Source organism: Maniola hyperantus, chromosome 27 (genome assembly GCF_902806685.2).
Source record: "Maniola hyperantus chromosome 27, iAphHyp1.2, whole genome shotgun sequence".
Classification (NCBI taxonomy): Eukaryota; Metazoa; Arthropoda; class Insecta; order Lepidoptera; family Nymphalidae; genus Maniola; species Maniola hyperantus.
The window spans coordinates 4549766-4568685 of record NC_048562.1 but is presented as its reverse complement, the minus strand read 5'-3'; the positions used below and the strand labels follow the sequence as shown (position 1 = coordinate 4568685).

Below are 18920 nucleotides of genomic sequence, written 5' to 3'. Positions count from 1 at the left end.
GAAATTTTCTATGATATTTACTAAAGATTTAGTTAGGATGGAGATTAGGTTATCATTGTCACTGGTGTTATGGGTAAAACCCTGATCATTATTATTTATGGCAGAACCATTATTGACGGAGGAGGGGGGTGTACCAATGATACTTTGGTGAGCTCGCCTGTCGTATCCCTTTGCTACGGGTGCTCTGGGGCGAGGACTACGGGTAATGGTTTCCCGGTAGGATCTAGGAGAGGTAGTATTGTGCTGTGAGGGGGTTTTAGGACTAGGCCTGGGAGTATATGTAGGAGGGGCAAACATTTGCTTCGTCATTTCAGCATAGGATGGCCTACTAGGGGGAAAACGGGATGAGGCTTCACTGTAGGAAATGTTATCTTGGGACATGGCCTTTTTGATAGCTTGTTGTCTGTTATGTTCTGGGCAGCTTTTATCTGTGGCTAGATGCTTACCCGTGCAAAGTACACACATTGCATTGTCCGGAGTGGTTTCACAAGAATCACCAGTATGTGGCTGTGTGCATTTAAAGCACCTAGGCTTGGAGCGGCACTGGGTCTTTATATGCCCAAACCGGCAGCAGTTCAGGCACTGTATCGTAGGGAATATATAGGTTTCTACTGGGAGTGATGTGTGATAGGAATACACTTTCGCAGGGAGCATCTGCCCCCTGAAAGTAACAACAACCGACTGGGTCGGGATCCAGGCCACTACGCCATCTACAACTTGTTTTCGGTTCAGTCGTCTTGCCTTAAGAACTTCCCCACAACCAGAGGGGAGCTCGAGGGATTCAACGAATTCGTCGAGGTGCCAGTCAACTGGTACACCTCGAACCATTCCCATCCGAGTGACGTTGAATGTCGGAATATAAGCTTTAAATTCTGCTGCTTCAATTACTGGGTTGGTGAGAAAACTATTCGCAGCTTCTGCACATGAGAACTCTACCGAGACTTTATTGCGGCCGACGCTTTTCACTCCATCGTTAACTATGGATCGGATCTTGTTTTTAAATAAAAATTGACCAAATTTAATTGCCCTGAGCGCGGTGCCAGCCGAGGGATCAGCTACAGCTCGGGAAACGTAGACAATAAAGGGGCCTGAGTCTGTTTCTAGGTACTTCGAGGGGGCTTCGGAAAGAGACGGGTGGGTATAAATAGATTGGACCGAGGGGTGTGCGGTTGCGGGGTCAGGTATAGGTTTCTTTGCTGCAGACGGGGGGCTTTCATCAGATGGTCGTTTACGGCCCGCTTGGGGGACCGATGTTGAGGGCAGCGGGGTAGTTTGTACTTCTACATATTCCCCTGGGTCAGGAGGAACGTGGAGGGGGTCGTCGTGCATGCTTCCACAGCCTGGGAGCTCCTTGGGACAATCACAAAACAAATATGCTTACCAACACCAACTATTACACTAAAAAAAGCACAAAAACTACACCAAAACTCTCACTAACACGTGCGTCCGTCAACGCTACGGGCAAAGTCCTATCCTATATGTTATTGGTCTGTGGTCGTCACTACTCTATGCATACTCTATGCTTGTGGCATTTGACGTACCGTAAAACGGGGTGAATAGGAACCGGGGTGTGAATAGGGACAAAACTGGGAATGAGATTTGAACGTAAAAATAATACCCAAAACAGCTTAGAATTTTGGTAGCATTGTTTTTCCCTATAGTAGAATATTTGATCTTTTATTTGGCAGCACTGAACCAGAGACAAATTGACATTAAAATAACGAAAGCGGCATTGCAAAAACGTTGTTCAAAACACGCTAAGCCGTAGGTCTCAAAACTTTGTTTACTTTGACGCAGTACCAGAATAAAACAGTACAAAAACTATTAGAAATCATTAAACATTTATCTAAGAGGCGTCACAAAAGCAGATTTGTCTAAATGTTACATATTTTTCTGTAAAAAAGAAAAAATTGGAAACCAAGTGGTTTTGGCTTTGCCATGGGGATTATAGGTACGGGAAAGGGGTGGATAGGAACGCTATACTTACTGAATTGGAACGAATCAAGGTTAAATAGGAACAGTAAGGTTTATATAGGGACAGGGCTGTCACTTTAAATATTTAATTAAATTGTTCAAAAAAATTCTTCCTTCTTGTGTAGTCGACTAGTAAAATTTAGTTAAATGACATTTTACTGTTTAATATTGATAAATAAATAAATAAATAAAAATATTTTTTATTCAATTAAACTTTTACAAGTATAGGTAACTACACTACTTGTAACAGTTTAATTAAATAAAAAATATTTTTATTTATTTATTTTTGAATCGTCAAACCACTGATTCGGAATGGCAGCAACCAGCAAGAAACTCGGCGGTTGCTTTTTTTTAAAGATTTGATACCTACTATGCCATGTATAATAACAATACTACTATGTTACTTCTGAATAAAATAGCTATAGAATATGGTGAAAGAATTCTCAAAATCAGTCCAGTAATTTCAGAGTTTATCGATTACAAACAAACAAGTCTTCACTTTCCTAATCTAAATATATAAAAGGAAAAGGTGACTGACTGACTGATCTATCAACGTACAGCTCAAACTACTGGACAGATCGGGCTGAAATTTGGTATGAAGATAAGTATTAAGACATAGGCATCCGCTAAGAAAGGATTTTTGAAAACTCAACCCCTAAGGGGTTGAAATAGGGGTTTGAAATTTGTGTCGGACGAAGTCGCGAGCATAAGCTAGTTTTGTAATATTAGAGGATAGACTAACTTGTGTTTGACAACCCTAACCTTTTTTCCCTATTCACCCCTTTGCCATTCCGTTACACCCCGGATCAAGTATAAATAGGGACAGCATATATTTTGATTAAAATATACCAGTAATTTATCGTTATTTTATATTTTTTGGATGTTTCCTTAGAATTCTTACAACCGGAGATGCTTACAAACAGTTAAAGCATCATAATTAGTACCAAAACATCCGTAAATTTCAATGCGAAGTTAGATTTCGTACCTATTCACCCCGTTTTACGGTATATCTATTATCTTTGATTATTTTTGTTTATTTCATGTTTATTTAGATCCAAAGAATTTGCAAGTACCTACTAATGTTTAGATCACTGGATCACATTTAGATAGAATTATTAAAAAAAGTTGAAAAAATTGTAAAAACAAGATGGCGGCCGAGATATTCAAAGATTTCCTCCTGTAAAATTTTGTATGATACTTTTTTTTTCACTTATACCAAAGCTTATACATAAGATACATACTTTATGCAGAAGACAAAAAATCATTTAGAGAAAACATGGAGAGAGCTGATGATTGAGGATTTCGGAGACGGGTGAAGAGCACGCTTAAGGTATTGAAGATAGGTGGGCGGTGCTCGAGCAAATGTCATTCGAAACCTCATCCAATTGCCAAATATTAAAAAAAAAATTCAAAATTGTGAAAAAAAGATGGCCGCCATACTTTCATCGGTGTCCATCTCGGAGGGAGGGTATAAAAGATGGAAGAGTGGTTTCTTAAGCAAAACATAATCAAGATCCGAAGGTCTAGGTACTCGATGGATAGAAAAAAAATTAAAAATGGCGGAATTTATGTTTTCATAGAAAATGTATGGCTTTTTTTAAATTGGCAGAGAGCTAGAAAAATAATCAAAATGGCGAGAGAATCAGCGCAGAGCAGAATCTCGAGAGCTGCTTTAGCAGCTCGAGCACCGAGCAAAATACTAGTATTAATTATATAGGTTATCCAACGCGCCATGGTTCTTGCAGATATCGGAACTCCATGAGCACTTAAAAATCAACACAGTAAAGGAAGAAATCAAAAGCTATAGTTGCAACTACAAAACAAGACTTACTAACCATCCAAATCGTCTGGCAGTGCAGTTGACAATGCCGCAGGCGATCCGTCGATTAAAGAGAAAGCATATACTGGATAATTAGCTGAGACTCATGGAGTTTTCCCGCTGGGGAAGTTGTCTCCAATCACGCCAACCTGTCCTCAAACCAATCTGCTCATAGTCCATCGACTGATCGCATGATAAGGCACAACAACAAAAAACAACTGTCGACCTCTCACAAGCCAGGTCCATGAAACGATACACTGACCTTTTTTTTTGTTCTTCTTCTGGCTTTACACATACACTGACTTACCTATAATGATAATTTTGTTTTTTTTTTCTGACTGCTTTTTACGCACACCATACATTCATACTTTATGCGAGTAGTTACATACTTCCGAAAGAGGTTGATCATTAAGGTCAGTTTTCTCCGATCTGATCTCCAAGGCGATTCAGGTAGTTACGTACGTCAGATTAGGTACGTACAATAAAACAATTTGTTATTGCTTAAAGTTTATTAAATATTACAAAGGCACTGTAACATCGGATCGGCTTATAATACTGTTCCCATACATAAGATCGTGTAAATTGTGTTTATTTGTATAATAAAGAGCGAGGAAACAAAACATACTAAGTCATTTTTGGGCGTAGCCCAGCTGTTTCAAGCCCCTCAAATTGCTAAAGCGCGTGGCCGCCATTTTAGTGACGTCAGTACTAGACTGAAGTTTCGTGATGATGGTATATTTTTAGTTAAATATACGTCAAATGACGTCATTTCAAAGTTAATGAGACACGGTTCCAGCGCAATAGCAATTTGCGAGACTTATAAACAAAAATATTTAAAAAAAACACAGACTAATCAAAAAATAGGGTTATTCCCGTTGAGTCACACCCCCCTGTGTAACACTGTGACACAAGGTGGCAACAATTTCATAACATTTTTTGAAATTGTTGGCACCTTACTAGACGGTATTTTTGCTAAGTCAGGATTAGATCACTAAACGCCGGTTTTTATTTCATTTAGTCCGAGAAATAAATATCACATTCATAAGAATAGTTGCGATTAAAGCCAGTTCTGAAAAAATATAACAAAAAGTTATAAAAAAAATAGCTATTGTAAGGAAGGAACATAATGGATATTTTCCAAAAATCTCGCTCTTATATTAAAAAGTCAAGCCTTCAAAATTGTGATGTGGTTAAATGCTTAAAATAATAACAATGTATCGGCTAAGAACCAAATAAAACTGCCCTATAATGCTTTCACTACAAAAAACTGAGATTTTAACTTTATAGACATAACATTTCTCTAAGGGCAGTGTTATCCCAAGTAAAATAAAATAAATAAAATGAAATGACTAACCTAAAATACAGTAGAGTAACAATAGAACGCCAGGCCCCTGTGTAAATGGGGCCCTATTTTTTGTTCTTTTGTATTATCACTATCATTTACTAAGGGCCCCTTATTGGAAGGGACTCAGTCCCCTTCGTGTCTTTGCTGAGGGGCCTTAAGTAGGTGAGGCCCCTTGACTCGAGGGCCCACAAGTATTATCAGAACTGTCATTCTATTGTTATGCCACTGCCAAAATGTGCTATAACACTTGCAACTAACAATAAAATAAGCAGTTTTAATATTATTATGTTTAAAAAACAATATAAACTAATTGGCAAATCTTATTTTATGAAGTATGGAAATAACAATTATTTATGTACTGATATAAAATATAAAAGAAGATATTGAACAAAATTTAGTATAATATTTTATTTTATATTAATTATATTAAAAAAATAGACTTCTTTCATATTATATATCGACCACAAATTGCTTTAAAAAACAACGGAATGTGTTAAAACGTGCCCAAATCAAAATGCTTATTAATTATTATGCTTACATATTTCGTAGTTTTTTTTAACTTTTTTTGTAAAATGCTTCTCTAGAAAAATATACATAATATAAAAATATGGTATTACACCATAAACATTTTCATTAAATCTACATTTTATATTTATTTACAAAACGTTTAAAATATTGCGACCGGTTTTCAGTGTGACCAGGTACAAAAATTATAAATTACCATACAACATCGAGCGTATAAATCCCGCAAATTGCTAATGCGCGTGGACGCCATTTTAGTGATGTCAGCGCTAAACTGAAGTTTCGAGCTGATGGTATATTTTTACTTAAATATACGTCAAATGACGTTATTTTGATGTTAATAAGACATGGTTCCAGCGCAATAGCAATTTGCGGGACTTTACATAAATATTGTGAAAATTGTGTATTTAAAAATAACATTTGCTAACATAATTAATAAAGAAAAGAAATTAAGTAGCCAATTAAAACATTTTATATTTTACAGCTCAAAAACTGAACTTTATTTGAACGTTTTCCATATTTCCATAATCTTTAGTGTTGTTATCATCAAAAATAATATTTTTAGAATGTAGAAGCAAATGGAATGACCGAAAAAATGCTTTGAGTTTGTATTTTATTTTGCTTGGTCTAAAACAATAATTATCATTCTATTCTAGAACAATTGTAAAATAATAAAATACAGTAAGTATATTAAATAATATAAACTAGGCGTCACACAAAATATTTTCGCTTCCGTTAGAGCTAGCGCGCACTACGGTAACATTCCGTGCGTTTTTCCCCCGTAAAATCTGTGAACTATGTAACTAGTTACATAGAAACGCGCGCACTCTGGAATTAATTCCGCAACGTATTTTAATGGATTAATTTCTTTACGGATTTTAAAACGCAACGCAACTCGCCGCGCCACAGTGCGCGCTCTCTCTTAGGCTGAGATCTATAGAACGCACTTTGACTTTGCTCAGACTCAAGATTGAGTTAAAACGAGACAGATTTATGTGCCAGATATAGCTCGGTCTCGTTTTAACTCAGTCAGCTCTATAGATCTCACCTTATTTCTTAGCGGAATATATTTTAACTTATTTTTCTTTATACAGTACGAATCATATTATGGATTTTAAAGGTAATGTGTCAGTTAAAAATTTCTCGGTATAAGGTTTTTTTTCAGTACCGTTTCCAGATACCGTGAATGAAAAATAAGTGTATTTAGGATAGGTTTTTAAAGTTGTGTGTTAGAAATAAAGGGGTTAAAAAGAGGGGGGTGGGGGCAGATTAATAAAATTTTGATTTATGGTTTATTTTAAATGCAAAATATGGTAATTTAGCTAATATAGAGCTTATAAAGCTTTTATAATATTCATGTATTGAATGTATTCTTCAATATATGCGACAATAGCAAATAGCGTGAGCGAAGCGAGCGCCAAATATTTTTACATACATTTTGGACATAGAATTTTAATGTGATTCAAGCAAGAATTTCTTTCTTTAGTTTTATAGAATCAGTACCCTTATTATAAATGCGAAAGTGTGTTTGTCTGTTGGTTTGCCATTCAATCATGTCGCAATGGAGCAACGGATTACCGTGATTTTTTGCATGGATATAGTTAAAGACCTGGAGAGTGACATAGGCATACTTTTATCCCGGAAAATGAAAGATTTCCCAAGGGATTTTTAAAACCTAAATCTACGCGAACGAAGTCGCGGGCATCAGCTAGTATTTTACATAATTATTTTGCTATTCGGTTGTTTTAAAAAAGTAAGATTTCTGAGCTGGTACATTGGCGTTACTTGTAAATGTACGTCAGTGTAGTGTGTGATCGTCTTTTTGCAACAGTCGCCCATTGCTAATGTTAATGCCCCCTCCCCCCCGATATCCTACACCTACAACTGGCTGCATATATGTCAGTTTATCAGTTAAGTGTGAGCATGCGGCGGTGTACGGGGTCTCAGTGGCGGTCGGGCGCTCGCTCCACGTAGTTGGCGGGCAGCATGCCGGTGCGGCCGGTGCGCAGCACTTGCCCCGTCATCCAGCCCTCGTCGATCGACGTCACGTTCGAGATGTAGTCGCCCTCGCGGAACGACACCTGGGGGCACCGGACAAATTATACTTTTGTTTCAAAATGGCGGCGTCATAGATAAGAGGTAATTAAACTAAAATTAAAAATAGACACGCTTGACTCCCATAGCCTCGAAGGAACTACTAATTATGTATGTAAACTTGTGTATGTGTAAATGTTGTTGGTTAGTCAAATAAAAAAAATAAAAAAAAATTACTATAAATTGTATCCTATTAATAAAAAACATGTCCGAATCGAATAATTACTTGAAAGTAGAAATCCATACTAATATTATAAATGCGAAAGTGTGTATGTCTATCTATCAGGTAACAATTCTCGGCCCAACAGTTTCACCTATTTTGATGAACTTTAGTACAGAGTTAACTTACATCCCGGGGAAAGGCTACTTTTTAAACAGGGAAATCAAAGAGTTCCCACAGGATACTTGAAGACCCATCCGTTTAACCGATTTATATGAAATTCGGTACAGAGATAGCTAGCATCCCGGAAATTGACATAGGCAACTTTTCATCCTGGAAAATCAAAGAGTTCCCACGGGATTTTTATAAAACCTAAATCTCTAGTAAAACATATATCCAAAAACTCACCTCGTCACTATCGTTCGCTTCGTAATCGTACATCGCGATGTACACCCTCTGAAAATATACAAGAAAAATATGAAGCAATGATGCTACTTAATATAGGAACGAAATATGTTTACAAGTGATAACCGGTGTACTAAGGTTAGCATAACTAATTTTTATTATAATGGGGCCGATTCTGTTGTACACAATCTCTAAACTAAACTAAATTAACAGATCTAAATCTAGTGCTATCCTATTCCGCAAGCAACATTATGAAAGTGATAGCAATAGATTTAGACGTGCCATTTTAGTTTAGTTTAGAGATTGTGTACAACAGAATTAGCCACATTGTTGGTGTATTTAAGGTGTAAATAGAACGGTTAAATATGAAGCTGGTAAGTTTGAAAGGGGCGTCTTAGCCTGCCAAACTATGTTTAATTATATTTTTATGTGTTTATCCTAGGTTAATAGGACATAAACTATGTATATATTTTTGTTAATTATTAATAAAGACATTTTTCAAACAAACAAACAAACAATATAGGACCGAATTATTAGGAAATATAGGAACGAATTATTATTTTGATCTCCGTCTTTGCATGGAATTCCTCATTGCAGAGGGTCATAACCCGTTCATGTATTTAAATAATGGTGGTAATTTTCTTGGGATGATATATGTTGAGCGTTCCTATGAGACCCACAGTCAGCAACCATGTCTCAGATCCATGTCATCACTGGCAACACGCACTGCTTTAAGGACTGAGGAATTTTGGACGAGGAGACATCTCAAAACAAGTCATCTATAGTTGGATTTGGTGGAAATTGGACTTGCTGGATTGTGAGTCTCAGGTAATACACATACTTGTCTACAATTTCAGTACAGATTTTTCTATGATTACTGATTCCAGCTGTGATAGCCTGGTGGTTAGGACGTCCGCTTTCTATTCGGAGGTCGGGGGTTCGATCCCGGGCACGCACCTCTAACTTTTAAGAGTTATGTGCGTTTTAATTAATTAAATATCACTTGCTTTAACGGTGAAGGAAAACATCGTGAGGAAACCTGCATGCCTGAGAGTTCTCCATAATGTTCTCAAAGGTGTGTGAAGTCTACCAATCCGCACATGGCCAGCGTGGTAGACTATGGCCAAAACCCTTCTCACTCTGAGAGGAGACCCGCGCTCTGTAGTGAGCCGGTGATGGGTTGATCAAGATGATGATGACTGATTCCAGCAGGCGATGAAGAGAGCTATGCTTGGAGTTGAAATGTGATCAAATCAGAAATGATGGCATAAAAAGCAGTTTTAGTCTGCTGAAACTAATGTTACCTGTTTGACCTGGCTCTGCTGGCTCTGGTGATGATGGTTGTGCGGCACGGGCGGCTCGTTGGCCAGAGGATCCAGGTCGGTCACACGGCCGATGTGCCGGCTGCTCTGCTGTTGCTGCTGAGTGTGATGAGCCCCTGCAATTTTGAAAAAAAAAATATTATCCACACTTACAGGAGCATATTTTTGTGAGGTACTAGAGAGTCGGAGGCCAATTCTGATATTTTTCTCTAAACTAAATTTATATTCACTTAAAAGCTGATCCACCCGTCTATTGACCTAAGTTGGTGCTTTCATTGCTAATCATAATGACGGAAGTGTCTATCTGTCTGCTAGCTTTTCACGACACATCCGTTTAACCGATTTTGGCGCAATTTGGTACAGAGAAATCCCGGAGACAAACATAGGCAACATACTTTGTATGGAATCTCTAAGAATCCACGAATTTGCGCCGAGCAAAGCGCGCCCAGGTAAATATAAAACTAATAATTTTATTATCATGGCATCTAATAAGTAAATAAAAATCGTCTAAGTGCGAGTCAGGCTCGCGCAACGAGTGTTGCGTCCTACAGTCGTATTTTTCGACATTTTGCACGATAATTCAAAAACTATGATGCATAAAAACACAATTTAATTTTTTTGTGTAATGTAACCACAAATTCACGGTTTACAGATTTTTCCCCAAATGTCAGCTATAAGATCTACCTACCTGCCAATTTTCATGATTCTAGGTCAACGGGAAGTACCCTGTAGGTTTTTTGACAGACCGACAGACAGACAACAAAGTGATCCTATAAGGGTCCCGTTTTCCTTTTGAGATACGGAACCCTAAAAATAACTAAACAGAAGGAAACATGCTTCTATTTGAATATTAAAATATGTGGAAATGGTTGAATATGATACATATTATGATGCCAACCACCACCAAACAAACACACACAAGTTTTGGCCAAACCATGCGATGCTCCATTAATAGTTTAATTAAAAACCTTACCTGTTAAGTCTGCGGCAGCCGTCCATTTCATCAAGTAGTTTTAATCTAGCAGTAGTATAGTAGTAGAAGTAGTAGTTTTAGTGAGTAGTTAGTACTCACATCCAAACTTTTTTTTTACATTGAAACTGGTAGAGGATTATACTCTCTACATGCAATTTTAGTATAGTATATTATAGTTACTAACTATGGAGTTAGGAGGTCATCTATCTAAGAGCCCTTACCTTGTTGCCCAGCGTGGGAGTTATTGGCCAAGAAGTTAAGTAGTTATACAATTTTTGATGTTCGACGAACTCTGACTTTGAGATCTATAGACCGAACTGACTTTGCTCAGATTTAAGACACTGTTAAAACTACAGACCGTTCACCATTTATTGTCCCCTGCCGTCATGTTGGTACTAATGTTTTGTTAGCTTTATTCCTTAGAACTTAGGGTTTATTATTGTGTAATTTGCAACGGTGCCAACATAACGTCAGAGGTAAATTAACTGTGAATGGACTGTAGTCATTGTTATATCGCAGACATAAATCTGTCTCGTTTAACTCAAACTTAAGTCTGAGCAAAGACAAAGTATAGATTTCGACCTAAGTTTATGCTAAAAAGTGAATAGGTGGCACAATATAATCCCAGCATGCTGTTTTAGTTAAATAGGGACTAGGTATTAACTATTGAGTTAATATTTATCCATCTATCCAAAAGCCCAAAACTTGTTCCATCGTTGCGTAAAACAATCTACTTTTCCAACTTTTATGACGCGTTTAGTTCAAGCATAATTTAACGCGTAAAATTTTAACTTTTTGTGTCAAATTTCATGTCAAAAGTACGGTTTTAGTTCTTATTTTTAAAGGTCTGTACTTTTGACATGGCAGTTGACCCATAGAATTAAAATGGCGCGTGAGAAGTCATTTTTTACGGACTATACTATCTTTTTCAACTTTAATAACGCGTATGACGCATTTCTGTCATTGCTCGTCTTATTAAAATTTAGATGCAAAAAATTAAAGGGTGGCGGATTATAGTTCCAGCATGCAGTTTTTAGCTTTAGTTGTTCATCTAGGAGCCCTAACCTCGTTTCCCATCGCTGGAGCTATTGTAGATGAGCGTAGCGGAGGCACGCTGCGTGTTGGGCGGAGGCCTAGGCCCGTCGCTGAGCGGGTCGTAGTCTTGAATCTTACCAATCTTCTGATTCCCCAAGTTTTGTGCGAATTGGGGGGTACTTTGATAATTCGCGTTCTGCGGGTAGTCCTCGTATTTCGGATACGCATAGTAGTCTTCCTGGCGGTATTCTTGACGGTGAGTCTGTGGAACTGGGGTTTGATAGTGGTTCTTCGGTGGCAGGTTCGGCGGTGGCATGGGCGCCAGCATCTCTGTTGCATACGTCTCGATTTGTTGATGGTAGTTATCGTTGGTAGCTACGTCTAGCGTAAAAGAGATTTATGGATTGGATATGATGTTGTTACACACAGTATGTATTATGTAGGGTTATGACCAAGATTAGTTTTCTGAAGCCATGGGCATATACAACGCGAGATGGTGGTATCAAACGCAAGTAGCTAGGAGGTTTAGAAGCGTTTGGAGTGGGGATCTAACTGGCAAACAGTCAAACGAATAATATCAGCTATCTGATTGGCTGGGCAACGGAAATTTTTGCCCATATGAGTGAGCAACGCAGTTGGAAAAGTACCGATTCAAATGAAAGTAGGTACCTACATAGTTTATTTTAAGATTTTTATTTCAACAGATTTTTTTTAATATTCGCATTATAAATGGAGATAAAAAGGCCTGTTCTATTTTCTCGCTCTTTCATTTTCTCATAATATGAGTAAGCGAGACTAAAAGATTTTAAATAAAATGCGTAAGAAGGTTCACTTTGTTGAAGGTACTACAGTAACCGGCAGGAAATATTGTACATCGACCTTTAGAAAGAGATTTCGGCTTCGTAGAGCGTTGTCTCTGTCAATCATACCTACGTAACGTTTTGTCGGTCTCAACGACAAAGACGCTCTACGAAACCGCTATCTCTTTCTAAAGATAGATGTACAATATTTCCTGCCCGGGTACTGAACAGATGTTTACATTTGACGTCAGGTAAAAATAACTTGGACGAAACTAGGGGGAATTCCCGTTGCGGCCAAAATGCTTTATTGGCATCTCTTTCTCGGTACACTACAATTAATAAATCTTTCCTTCTCACATTTTGGAACTGCGTTTGCCGAAAACTTATTTAGTTATGGCCTCTTAACATCCTACTGTGCAATTTTTATCGCGTTACGCAGCGCTTTGTATGTGTCCATGCCCTAAGTAATTTATATTTTACTATGAGTAAACCATCTTGGTCATACATTAATGATCAACTTATGATCAACATAAAATCATGATTCAAGAGAACACAAATTAGTCATATTTTCCAAAATGGCGTCGCAACCACAACCAACACAATGATGTTGTGCAGAATGAATGAAGTTTTGGTGTCACACAACACATGAATTAACACACAAAATAAGTAATGGATGTTTTGCATATTACAAAACTCGGTCACTAAAATGTATGAAAATATGTCATTTTGTCTCTATCATTTGTAGGGGATTAAGTAACAGAGAGAGTGCTATACTAACTTCTTTCCGCAGATAGAGTAAGCGAAAACTTTAATGAACGAGTTTTGCATAGTACAAAGGTTTTGTATACAAATTCCATGTGCTTAAGGCACTTTCAAAACTTTAGCATATGTTTTGTAAATGTGCATGTGTATAAGTTGTGCTTATAAAGGATATAATTTGCATGGCTTTAAGTTTTTTAATTGGTCTTTTAAATCCCGTGTCTTCTGTAAAGTGCTTATAATAATTTGCGTGTATATCCAATTCTCCATAAGCTTTTTGTGTTTTATTATAATATTGTGCATAAAAGTGTGAAACAATTTGGCTGGCCTGGAATTTTTTTAAATCTTTTCTTGGTCTACATTATGAAGAAAACGAACATGCAAAATCCCAAGTTTCTAGTCCCAACGGGATTGATCTGTAGGTCATGTCAGGAAATCATGTCAGTCAGTCATGTCAGTTTTAATTATGTACAGATTACAAGTTTTACATATCATGTTCTGGAAACGATAATTTTTGAAAAAATTGTTTAGTGGAGTATCCTCTGCGAATATGTGCATGTATTCTGAATGTATTGTGCATTAATGTGCATGTCATTCAGAAGATTTACATGTGTTGCATGATTAAAAGTTCTACTGCATGTGTTTTACAAATGTATGCATGTGTTAAAGTTAGTGCATGTGTTTCGGAAAACTCACCAACAATTTCTCCGTTCTCGTTGATTTGTCTCTGCTTCTCCATCTGCGCTTTCTTCTCTAAATCACCGTGGTACGCCACGTTACTTATTATTCTTGTGTTCGCCTTGATCCTTAAGGTTTCGGGGTCGTCTGCCACCTGGAATTTATTACAGTAAGAATTTAGCAAATTATGAGGATGGATTTTTGAGATTTCTAATCTTTCACTGTACTAAACTTTTAGGAAGTTCTAACAAATGTGTGCCCTGCCTATTACTACTTCAGCTCTGCAACCCGTTGAGCTATGACGGTTCTCCTACGGAAGGAACAGCATACCTGTGTGAATTTCCCCTTGCTCTTCTCAAAGTCCGCGTGGTACTTGACGTTGCTCTGCAGCTTTGTATTTTCAGCTATCCGCTTCAGCTCGGGCGTTTCCGCCATCGTCGTGTGCTTGGCTTTTGGTACGTGTCTGAAAAATAAATTGAATATACAGGATGTTAGGCTACTTAGGTAAATGATAATCTATGTATTACATAAAAATACTAAAAAAACCCCGGCCAAGTGCGAGTCAGAATAGCGCACCGAGGGTTCCGTACTACAGTCGTATTTTTTTGTTCATGAACACATTTAATTTTTTTTTTTGGTAATATACCTAATCAAAAATTTACGGTTTTGCGATTTATTCCTTTATTTGTGCTATGAGACCATACGTACCTACCTACCAAATTTTAATGATTCTAGGTCAACGGGAAGTACCCTATAGGTTTTTTTGAAAGACACGACGGACAGACAGACAACAAAGTGATCCTATAAGGGATCCTTTTTCCTTTCGAGGTAGAGAGCTATAACAGTTACAAAATTAATGAAAACATCACAGAAATGACTCCAAAAATCCAATAACAATGAACATAAAGCGATACGCACATTAGCGAAAAGTAAAAGTGTGAATAATTGTAACTTTCATCCACAATGGGCGCACTGTTACACAGTTCAATATAATGGTGCGTATTGCGTGTGAGGTTTTTGAAATCGACCCGATTTATTGGATTCTAGCTGATATTCGCTACTTCGTACGTCTGGTATTAGGTTTTAAAAACCGGTGGGAACTCTTAGATTTTCCGGGATCAAAAGTAGCCCCTACCCCTATTATAAATGTAAAAGTGTGTTTGTTTGTTGGTTTGTCCTTTAATCACGTTGCAACAGAGCAACGGATCGACGTGATCTTTTGCATGGGTATAGTTTAAGACCTGGAGAGTGACATAGGCTACTTTTTATTCCGGAAAATCATAGAGTTCCCAAGGGATTTTTAAAAACGCGTCCACGCGTACGAAGTAGCGGGCATCAGCAAGTTTATAATATTAAGCATGATTAGAGACAAAAATAAACTACGAACAGTTTCACTACCGGAAGAAACATGACCCATTTATATACAACAATGTCAAAATGACATAACACGTAATGACACTGTGCGTAACGCATAACGTACGCGCATAAGGTATGCGCTGTGCATAACAATCAATTAGTTTATTCCAATCTAATTTGAACTTTGAACTACTGACATAGAGTCCGTTTTTAAATGAAATTGTTAAAGGTTGCTATGTACATCTATGGGTAAGGATTTTCAAGAATGCAAGGCCAATATAGAGAATAGAACGATTACGATTTCGAATTGAATAATGTACCCGTCGAAAAGGTGACTGATTGACTGACTGACTGATCTATCAACTTTTTACAACATAAAATTTGGCATGCAGATAGCTATTATTTAAAGGATTTTTAAAAATTCAATCCCTAAGGGGGTGAAATAGGGGTTTGAAATTTATGAAGTCCACGCGGACGAAGTCGCAAGCATAAGCTAGTTTATAGGATATGGCTTGAAAAACGATGGATTTTCATAGAACCTTTCAACTCCCATTCAACCCTTTCTTAAAATTATTTCTCAGGCTGTGATCTATAGAGCGTACATTGACTTTGCTCAGACTTAAGTTTCAGATAAAACGAGACAGATGTATGTCAGGGATATAACGCTGTCTCGTTTTAACAGTAGGTATCTTAAGTCTGAGCAAAGTCGAACTATAGATTTCAGCCTTAGTGACTTGTCGTAAAAGTAATCTATTTCTAATCTAATCTAGTTTCCAGGCATTTATTTAGGCTGCGCATTAATAGATCAGTCAGTCAGTCTGGATAAGTCTTGTTAGGGTTCCGTACCGAAGGGTGCCCACGAGCCTAGCCTGCGCTGTCCGTCCGTCTGTCTGTCAGCGGGCTGTATCTCGTGAACCGTAATAGGTAGAGAGTTGAAATTTTCACAGAATGTGTATTCCTATTGCCGCTATAACAACAAATGAATAATAGAAATGTCAAAATGGCAGCCACAAAAATTAAAAAAAAAGTGTTATTTATTGTACGATGGTACGGAACCCATTGTGTGCAAGTCAGACTCGCACTTGAACGGTTTTATATATAGAAGAAAGATAAAAGATATAACTATTCGAATCACGTCTGCGAATTGTTGCAACGGGTAACATACTCGGCATTGTTGACAGCTGATTGCTGATTCATGTAATAAATTGCTGAGCGCACCCACCATTCATCCTTACGAGGTAACGTCAGCAAAAAAAACCGGCCAAGTGCGAGTCAGGCTCGCGCAATGAGGGTTCCGTACTACAGTCGTATTTTTTCGACATTTTGCACGATAATTCAAAAACTATGATGCATAAAAAAAAATAAAAATCTGTTTTAGAATGTACAGGTGAAGACCTTTCATATGATACCCCACTTGATATAGTCACTCACTTCGAAAGTTGAAAATACTAATTATTAGTTCATGACCACAATTTAATTTTTTTTGTGTGATCTCTAAATTCACGGTCTTCAGATTTTTCCCCAAATGTCAGCTATAAGATCTACCTACCTGCCAAATTTCATGATTCTAGGTCAACGGGAAGTACCCTGTAGGTTTCTTGACAGACAGACAGACAGACAGACAGACAGATAACAAAGTGATCCTATAAGGGTTCCGTTTTTCCTTTTGAGGTACGGAACCCTAAAAAACTCGAGACAAGAAAATCTTCTTGTCTCGAGTTGTTCCTGTTGTTGAGACCGACAAAACGTCATACAGGTATGAGTGACAGAGGCAACGCTCTACAAAACCGAAACATCATTCTAAAGGCCGTTACTTTCTGCCGCGCAGCGCATTGTTATAAATAGCGCATATTAAATTGTTATTGGTGTTTTTGCTGTCTGTACAAACGATAATTACAGTGATCTCTGATTGTGACTAAGCTGACTTGAGTATGACGTGAATTAAAATAACATGATGTTAATTATTATTTATGAACATATCATTGCCCATAGATTTGCTTACTTGATAACACCTCTTAAATAATTTGCCACTATTATATCGGTGAAGATTAGGATTCAATCTATCAGTAAGATTTTTAATTCAGATACAAGTTAGCCTTGACTGCAATCTCACCTGGAAGTAAGTGATGATGCAGTCTAAGGTGAAAGCGGGCTAACCTGGAAGGGGGCAGTTTTTATTAAACCCATACCCCTTTGGTTTCTACACGGCATCGTACCGGAACGCTAAATGGCTTAAATATAGATTGATTAATTATTAATTTCGACCAAATAATGTATAGTTATTTCAGCGGCCTTAAAAAATACCCAATAGAGAGAGAGAGAGCCAGCGCGTGCCAGGCCTTCTTCATTTTATAAAAGCTGAAATTCGTGAAACGCCGGCAACGCGTTGGCGGCTCCTCTGGCGCTTCAAATTTCATGAGAGCGGTAATGACCGCCTGCTCGTTTGCTTGCTATTTCTATTTAAAAAAAACTTACGATTCGCAATAAGGTAACTTGCCGTAGCCCTTGTATGTGCGCATGTTGAGCGTCATCCCGCACTCCTGGCATTTGAAACAGCCTTTGTGCCATGTCTGCGAACAAACAAACAATCACATAAATACCATACTTAAAAAAACCGGCCAAGTGCGAGTCAGGCTCGCGCAATGAGGGTTCCGTACTACAGTCGTATTTTATGACATTTTGCACAATAATCCAAAAACTATGATGCATAAAAATAAATAAAAATCTAATTTATAATGTACAGGTGAAGACCTTTCATATGATACCCCACTTGATATAGTCACTCACTTCGAAAGTTGAAAATACTAATTATTAGTTAATGACCACAATTTAATTTTTTTTTGTGTGATCTAACCCTAAATTCGCGGTTTTCAGATTTTTCCCCTAATGTCTACTAGAAGACCTACTTAACTGCCAATTTCATGATTCTAGATCAACGGGAAGTACCCTGTAGGTTTCTTGACAGACCGACAGACATACATACAGACAGACAGACAACAAAGTGATCATTGAAGGGTACCGTTTTTACTTTTGAGGTACGAAACCCTAAAAATAAAAGCATTTAAATATTATGAGAGATTGGTAAATCTCTAAGTTGCTCAGATGAGATCGATTGTAACGTAGACGTACTAAGTTTTTTTATTTATTCAGATACAAGTTATCCCTTGACTGCAATCTCATCTGGTGGTAAGTGATGATACAGTCTAAGATGGTAGCGGGCTAAATTACAAGACGGGAAGAGTAAGAATTAAACCCATACCCCTTTGGTTTCTACACGGCATCGTACCGGGACGCAAAATCGCTTGACGGCAAAAATCATTTAAATTACAGTATCACGTCTTATTATAACAAAATCTCATAGCCGGCGAGTGACCAAGCGACTCCGTGAGATACAATTTTTTTCGTGTGAAAGTAAACGCAACAATAGCACAGAAACCATACTAATTACGAAGAAGAAGATTACAAATGCGAACGTGTGTCTGTCTGTCTGCTAGCTTTTCAAGAGACATCCTTTTAAGAAATTTTGACGAAACCTGCTAGGTGATTCACTAACTCAGTGTCTAACACTACATGATAGCCACCGAGGCTATTCTTTGATTCTACATAGATACTGCATTCCTGAGAGTTCTCTATAATGTTTTGAAAGGTGAAGTCTGCTCCACAATGGGCCCGCGAGGC

At 37.6% G+C, this 18920-nt stretch overlaps 1 protein-coding gene and 2 long non-coding RNA genes across 7 annotated transcripts in view; 1 reads left to right on the top strand and 2 right to left on the bottom strand.

Annotated features, from left to right (window-relative positions):
- LOC138404311 (uncharacterized) overlaps positions 1 to 18920 on the bottom strand; it is a 132195-nt gene that overhangs the window by 47235 nt on the left and 66040 nt on the right. The window lies entirely within an intron of this gene.
- LOC138404330 (uncharacterized) lies at positions 3018 to 5424 on the top strand. 2 transcript variants are annotated; one of them, XR_011238332.1, is made up of 2 exons: positions 3018 to 3163; positions 3720 to 5424. It is a non-coding gene; the product is annotated as an uncharacterized lncRNA (long non-coding RNA). The 2 variants fall into 2 exon arrangements; XR_011238331.1 differs by having other exon boundaries at positions 3018 to 3304.
- Lasp (LIM and SH3 domain protein Lasp) overlaps positions 6808 to 18920 on the bottom strand; it is a 33166-nt gene continuing 21053 nt past the window's right edge. The window contains exons 2-8 of one of the 4 annotated variants that reach the window (XM_034982715.2): positions 17718 to 17812; positions 14217 to 14349; positions 13905 to 14040; positions 11680 to 11979; positions 9624 to 9757; positions 8323 to 8370; positions 6808 to 7741 (exon numbers count right to left, since the gene is read on the bottom strand). In XM_034982715.2, coding sequence (XP_034838606.1) covers positions 7604 to 7741; positions 8323 to 8370; positions 9624 to 9757; positions 11680 to 11979; positions 13905 to 14040; positions 14217 to 14349; positions 17718 to 17812 — 984 coding nt within the window. In that variant the 3' untranslated portion in view covers positions 6808 to 7603. Of the gene's footprint in view, positions 7742 to 8322; positions 8371 to 9623; positions 9758 to 11679; positions 12031 to 13904; positions 14041 to 14216; positions 14350 to 17717; positions 17813 to 18920 lie in introns of all 4 variants that reach the window. The other 3 variants (XM_034982713.2, XM_034982716.2, XM_034982717.2) reach the window with 3 other exon arrangements.